The sequence below is a fragment of the Oryza glaberrima genome, chromosome 11 (assembly GCF_000147395.1).
Source record: "Oryza glaberrima chromosome 11, OglaRS2, whole genome shotgun sequence".
In the NCBI taxonomy this organism is placed as follows: Eukaryota; Viridiplantae; Streptophyta; class Magnoliopsida; order Poales; family Poaceae; genus Oryza; species Oryza glaberrima.
Window position 1 is genome coordinate 6,186,191 of NC_068336.1, and position 7,132 is coordinate 6,193,322.

At 41.1% G+C, this 7,132-nt stretch overlaps 1 protein-coding gene across 1 annotated transcript; it reads left to right on the forward strand.

The window, feature by feature from the left end:
• Positions 1 to 515: 515 nt before the first annotated feature.
• On the forward strand, positions 516 to 3,180 carry LOC127754215 (60S ribosomal protein L10-1). Its single transcript, XM_052279708.1, has 4 exons — positions 516 to 606; positions 1,938 to 2,439; positions 2,531 to 2,612; positions 2,857 to 3,180. The coding sequence occupies exons 1-4, from the start codon at positions 597 to 599 to the stop codon at positions 2,935 to 2,937; spliced, it is 675 nt and encodes a 224-aa protein (XP_052135668.1). The 5' UTR covers positions 516 to 596; the 3' UTR covers positions 2,938 to 3,180.
• The last annotated feature ends 3,952 nt before the right edge of the window (positions 3,181 to 7,132 follow it).

Sequence of the window (7,132 nt, forward strand, 5' to 3'; positions counted from 1 at the left end):
TTCCCCGTATGTCTCTGGGTTAAAAAAAGACCATTCTCTTAAAAAAATGTGTTATTACTGCTTATCTTTTTCACCGTATGTGTCCTGAATCCAACGGGTAAGGGTGGTGGGAAAGGAGGCAAGGAGCATAGCAAAATTCCTGATGCAAATGCGCAACACCCTGAAAATATTGAAAGTAGGAATGCCCCCCTTTTTTAAAATAATAAAAATCATTTCAACGAAAATTTGACTAACTGCTACACAATACAAGAAAATTTATTTCACCGTCTCTTGCGTCATGATAGAAACCATCGAAAAAACAAGTTTTAGACATTCGCGAAAGCGAAAGAGGACTACCAGCTCACTCTTTTACGGAATTGCCCTTTTTGAGGAACCGTTATTATGGTTATGGGCCTTATGAACTGGGCCCAATATCCACGCGGCCATACGGCCCGAAGCCCAGGCCCATTTCGCAGGCAGCCACACCTATTGCTCCCCCTCCGCAGTATATAAGCTACACCCCCTCCAACCCTAGCGCCCCCATTCCTCAGGTTTCCCCTCGCCGCCGCCTCCATCGCCCTCCGGGCTCCGCCGCCGCCGCCGCCGCCGCCGCCACCATGGGGAGAAGTAAGCTCGCTCGCTCGCTCGATCTCTCACATCCCTTCATCATCTCTCCCTCTCCCTCTCTCGCTCGCTCGCTCGTACGGTTGCTCTCTCTTCGATCGGCTGCGCGGTGTCTTGGCTCGGCTCTGCGCTAGGGTTTCGCTCCGGTGAACTAGTTCCGTGTCTTAGATCCCGTGGCGCGCGCGCCTCCTCGGTGCGAGATTTGCGAAATTCGGTGGGGGTAATCGAGCGGATTGTAGGATTTGTTTCTCGTGGTGGTGTTGACTCGGTGTGCGGTTTGACTTTTCTTGTTTTCGTGAATGTTATAAGGCGAGTAATCGGGAAATCTCCGGGTTTGTTCAGTTTAACATGTTAAATTTGGTCTATAATCGGTTATGTAGGGCGTGTAAGAGCTGCAGGATCAGCAATATACATGTATAGGATTGCTTTCTTAGAAGATATGTTTGGTGGCGTGTGATTTGTTGCGCCATGTAATGTATAAACTTGTTAGGTTAGTATTGGTCGTTGTTGGGATGCCACAGTATCTTGTAATTTTGGCAATCTGTTGTGGTGCTACATGTCCTAGTATTGTAGATTTACATCTGACAAACTAGATATAAATGGTTTCTGTTGAATTTTGTGTATGGCATACGTTCATGTAGTTTGATTGTCATTCTGTGGCTTATATTACGGTACATCATGTGTATACTTTTCATTTACGGTGTATTCCCATTCCTAAGAATGTTTCATGTTGTGAACCACCCTCAATCTCAAAATTATGATGAGATATGGACTAACTAGGATTTTTATTATCTATTAGTGATACACATATGTGCTATTTAGGGTTTAATCTTTTTGGGACTATCTTTGAAGCTTAATTTGCATCATTGACTCCATAATTAATGTAATCTGCTGAGAATCTGTCTCGAACATCACATGTTTCTTTCTTGTTTTTGCTATTGTCAAGATTGTTTTGTTGTCTTTGCTACCTTTGTATGTATTTCAAATTATAATGCAATCATTTTTATATGATGCCTTGTAATGTATGTGTTGTCACTTGTCATGTATGCATATATGCCTGGTTATGATGTATGATGCAGATACACATTTTACTTGAGCTTTTTTGGCCAATTTGTTGAATTTCACTTTTCTTTTTGATTCTGTACTCATGATTTCCTTAGCTAGAAGCATTGCCCTGCTCAGATTATACTGAGATACTTAATATCTTTCATTTTCATCTTTGGATGCTGGTCACTAGTTTAGACCTATTATCTTGTTAATTAGAGTTTGTATACTTGAATGAACCACATGTGAGTTGTGTTATTCTAACTTGTGCACTGCTGTTCTCTTACCAGGGCCTGCTAGGTGCTACCGCCAGATCAAGAACAAGCCGTACCCCAAGTCAAGGTACTGCCGTGGTGTCCCTGACCCCAAGATCAGGATCTATGATGTTGGCATGAAGAAGAAGGGCGTGGATGAGTTCCCCTACTGTGTGCACTTGGTGAGTTGGGAGAAGGAGAATGTATCCAGTGAAGCTCTTGAGGCTGCCCGCATTGCTTGCAACAAGTACATGACCAAGAATGCAGGAAAGGATGCCTTCCACCTAAGGGTCAGGGTCCACCCGTTCCATGTCCTTCGTATCAACAAGATGCTCTCGTGTGCTGGGGCTGATAGGCTCCAAACTGGAATGAGGGGTGCTTTTGGGAAGCCTCAGGGTACCTGTGCTCGCGTGGACATTGGTCAGGTTCTTCTTTCTGTTCGTTGCAAGGAGAGCAATGCTAAACATGCTGAAGAGGCACTCCGCCGTGCCAAGTTCAAGTTCCCTGGCCGGCAAAAGATCATCCACAGCAGGAAGTGGTATGTGCAGCTGTTGAACCTGATGTTAATTGCCTTTTTGAAATTCTGGATTAAGACTTTTGTTGAGGCATTTTTTTTGGACTCTTTGCAGGGGCTTCACCAAGTTCACCCGTGAGGAGTACGTCAAGTTGAAGGCTGAGGGCAGAATTATGTCTGATGGTGTCAATGCTAAGGTAAAAAAATATTTATGAGTGGATTCATTTGTACTTTGGTTGTTGGTTTAGTTACATGTTACTGCTGTTTATATCAGTTCCCTCATTAGTTTTGTACCATTCTGTGCCAGCCACAATATACAGTAGAATTTGGACTACCTTCCTATGATGGTCAATGATTCAATTGTTTTTTTATATCTTATTGTCAGTTGATAATGTCAATAGATAGCACGTCCTAATATTGTTTCTTTCGGCTTTTGTCCAGCTGCTTGGTTCTCATGGTCGTCTTGCGAAGCGTGCCCCTGGGAAGGCGTTTCTGGCTGAGACCATTCAAGCTTCCGCCTAGATGCCTCTTGCTGAATGGAACTTGAGAGATTTTGCTTTAGCTAGTCTAATTTTGCATGCTAGAACTCATATTTTAAGAATTGGTTGTCTTCAGGATGATCTATTTTTCTGTAATAGTTCCTTCTGTAGGCCAGCTTGATATGGAGGTTTTGCATATTATCAGTACCTTGTTTGAATTATTGCTACATATCGTTATCCCAAAGCTATATCTCAGTTGGATTGTGAAGCTTTATTAATTCATAAACTCGCCTGCGTCTTTACATCTCATAATGTAGTGATATGCCCATTTTGGTTCGTTTGTCTCGTTTATTAATTGTGCATTTTCTATTGATTATTTTATGTCTTACATTCAAGTTGGTTTGCATTTTCACATACGTACATACTCGTAGAACTTATTGGATATACCGTTGCTTGAATACTGATTCTTAATTCCATTCATCCTTTGTCTAGTCGATTAGTAGTACCACAAAACTACTACCTGAGTCTGAGTGAGTATTGCAATTTGTACGGCGAGATGAGCAAATGCCATTTTAACAGAGCAAATGCCATTTTAACTTGCCTGTAACCTGCCTGTTAAATGGTTTGCAAACTTAGTCGCGCGAGTTGCCGTCGTGCATGCCATTGCAAACTTAGTCGCGAGTTGCCGTCGTGTGCATGCCATCATTAATTTGCTGCAGTAAAATTAGCCATATTATGGATACATTAATTTGCTGCCTGAAAGTAAAATTAGCCATTATGGATACGTTAATTTGCTGCTTGGAAGTAAAATTAGGCATGTGCATTGTTGATGTTTCCTTTACACAAACAAATTGTCTATCCTTAGTTAAAATTTTTATCCAGATGTTTTCTTAACTCAGAGAAATGGCACCTTGATATGACTAATATATTTCGTGATGTTTCTTTATACAGACTGTCATGAGTTCATGACTAGTAATGCTAGTTCCGATTGTAGGCATGTATTGCATACCAAGGTCCTGTTAGGCATGTGTTGAGGTGTTCTCTTTAGAAAAAAAAAACATTTTACTGCTATATTTGCATATGCCAAGAAGCCAAGAACTGTCACCACTCACCGGTCGTTAATGTGACCTTTGTTTTTTGGGTAATTTGGAAACATGCCATTATAATTTTGCAAAGTTTGAGATATGCCATCGGTATCTCAATGACATGTAGGACTCACATGAGTCAATGACATGTGGGTCAGGATGACATATCTAAAATTTTGCAAAATTATAATGTCATGGTTCCAATTTTCCCTAGTTTTTTCCCCTGATGTCTTCCTTACAGAAACAAATTGTCTGCCTGCCCTTAGTTATGCTCATGATTATACTTCTTAAATTAGTTTGTTGGTTGCTTCAATTTAGCTCCATATAAGATAAATTATCAGCTCTTTCCCTGTAGAGAAAATGGAAATGTTCGTTTTTTTTTTTCATTCAGTTTTACCCTGCTCATATAGTCATATACTCCCTCTGCTTTTTTACCAGAGGGAGTATACCAGAACCATCAGTCTAGACATATGGCCTCGATTTCCAATCATTGATGGACCTGTTCACTTCGATGGCAAAAAAAAACCTTACCAAATTTAGGCAATGTCAAAATTTTGGCAACTTGACAAAATTTTGGCAGGATTTCTTATATAATTACTAAAATTTGGTAGCAAACTAAATGTAGCCACTTTTTTTTTGGCAACTTTAACAAAATTTGATAAGGTTGAAAATAGCATTAAAGTGAATAGACCCGATGTGTGAGGGGGTCCATGAGTGCTTTCATTGGAACCAGGACTTGCATTTCACCTCCTCAGGTTCACAAGTCCAGGCAAAGTTCCTTCTGAAATGTTGCCAGCCACTCTCATTTCAAGACATATTCAAATCTGTTTGAAAGAACTACAGTATTTATTTACTCTACTTCCTCTTCTATTTTCCCTGAATTGCATAAATAATTTGAGATGTTACAACAATCTCTGAATCTGAATCACATTACACATCTCTGAAAAATTCCTGGTGACCCAGCTTTCTTGCTCTCTCTGGAGGCTGAAGCTTACTCTGTTTTGCTACACTCCTGATTTTTCTTTTGAAGCAATGTGATGGGATAATCGAAGCAAACCTGACCGTTCTCCAAGCGTTCTTGCAATGCCATCATCATCATCATTCAGGTTTGCAGTAAGCATGCATACAATATACATACATCCAGCCTGTCTGTCCATCCATTCATTCATTCCTTCAACTCTTTACTGAACTTCACTTCACTTCCGAATTCCTGCACTGATGCTCTCTGCAAGCCTGCAATTTTCGCTCTACTGAATTCAATCCCCTGCTGGCTGCTGCCTGCTTTAAATTCCCCATCCCATGTTTTCCCGGCTATCATTGCAGCCTTGATTTGTGCCCATGCATAATGGCATAATGCCATCACCAACACGGATCTTGAAATCTGATCTGATCTAGAGAAAGAAAAGGGGAGAGGATAGGTTTGTGGGGGCAAGAGTGTGCAGACTGCAGTGCAAGGCTGCCATGAAACAGGGAAAGAATTGCCATGGATGGGGTCAGTGAGTCAAGCCGGCCATGATCGGTTAGCTTGGTGAGGTGAGGTGACCTTCATTTTTCTCTTCTTCCATCCCCGGGCAAACGAGAGGGAGCAGAGGTGCGCCTTTGGGGAAAGAGGGACAGTAGATTTGCACGGGGCAAAAGCTCCCCCCCCCCCCCCTCCCTCGGGGTTCTTTGGCAGCCATGGGTGGGGTTGCGAAGGCGATGATGGTCGCGGGCGGTCGTGATCGTGGTGGTGGTGGTGGTAAATTGGTAATGGCTACAATATCGGCCACCGTAAGGTTGTTGTCTAGAATAGAATATATGGTGCGTCCGAGTTGTGAAATATGATTATGGTTTAATATGATGTAATTCTATTATGAATGGATTAACGAACAAAACGTCGATGATTTTATAACTGATACGTGCTCATAAGTACTAGCCTGATTTTTCATGCTTATGATTTTTTTTTTCTAAGCTAACCTTGCATTGTACTACCTCCCTCCTATAATATTTTGGCTATAAGTCTGAACATATTTATTTAGATCCATAAGTTATTATACCTTGGAACGGAGATAGTATGGAATTTAAATAACTCGAGCCTTCTCAAGCCATGAAAATAAATACTCGCAATGTTCGGTGAAACTATTTGACTGTGCAATAGAAAACCTTGTGTGGATGGTGCTGGCCCTAGAATGCCTTTTCTGTCTGCATGGGGCTGCCCCTGGGCCACCCTCTACACTGGATTTAAACAACCTCATGATGCCAACATTGCCTTTAATCTTTCTCTTTTCCCCTGTATGTCTGGTGGGTCCCCCTTGGCTGTTCCATACCTTGATGCCTCAAGACACATCACAGGTTCAATTCTGCTTAGCTCTCACATGCCGGAGCTAGCTGCTAAGCTGCAGTGGATTCTGATGGAATTGAATCGTTCAGTTAGAAATTCAGAAGTTTATTATATGCACTGTTGCTGAGGTGCAGCCTTGCAGGTCCTCCTGTGTATGGGTGTATCAACCTTAGAATTTGTAGCTGGATTTATAACTTCTTGGCTGCATGTGTGTTGCTCCTATTTGAGTTTTTGATGCCATCTTTTTGGCTATATTGTATATAGCAATTGTTCTTGATAAAACTTTGAGCTTCATTTTGTAATAGCCACAAGAAATTAAGTATTTTTTTCTCTTAATTAAGAAGAAATGCACCAGTACCACTCCATGATAAATAGGATTCAAGATTGATGGAGATCTACGTACACTGCATATGTTCAAATGTTCAATGCACAACGAAATTGCACAAGGAGTATTTTCATTACTCTGAGTTCTTATTGAGCATGTTTATGAGTACCTGTCTTGTGCCTAAATTAGTGAATTAGGACGCCAAACATGTGCTCGATTCAAAAGAAGAGGCAGAGCATAGTCCTCGGCATATATGGTACAACCAGGGATGAAATGGATCATTAGCTACCAATTGATCCATATATTGTTCAAATAATTAAAGTAAGAGTAAAATCACTACTGCACAACCCATCTTTAATGCCGGTTCATAACCCCTAGTGAAATAACTGGGATTAAAAATCTATTTTTAAGTCCCGGTTGGTGTTACAAACCGGGACTACAAATGAAGCCAGGGTAGGTCCAATTGGTAGTTTTTTTTTCTTTTTTTCATTGTTTTGAACTTTGAATA

Bases quoted from the DNA above. Each gene is read 5' to 3' on its own strand.
- LOC127754215 (XM_052279708.1), top strand. The intron at 2,440-2,530 runs GTATGTGCAGCT...GACTCTTTGCAG, and splicing joins ATCATCCACAGCAGGAAGTG to GGGCTTCACCAAGTTCACCC. The intron at 2,613-2,856 runs GTAAAAAAATAT...GCTTTTGTCCAG, and splicing joins CTGATGGTGTCAATGCTAAG to CTGCTTGGTTCTCATGGTCG.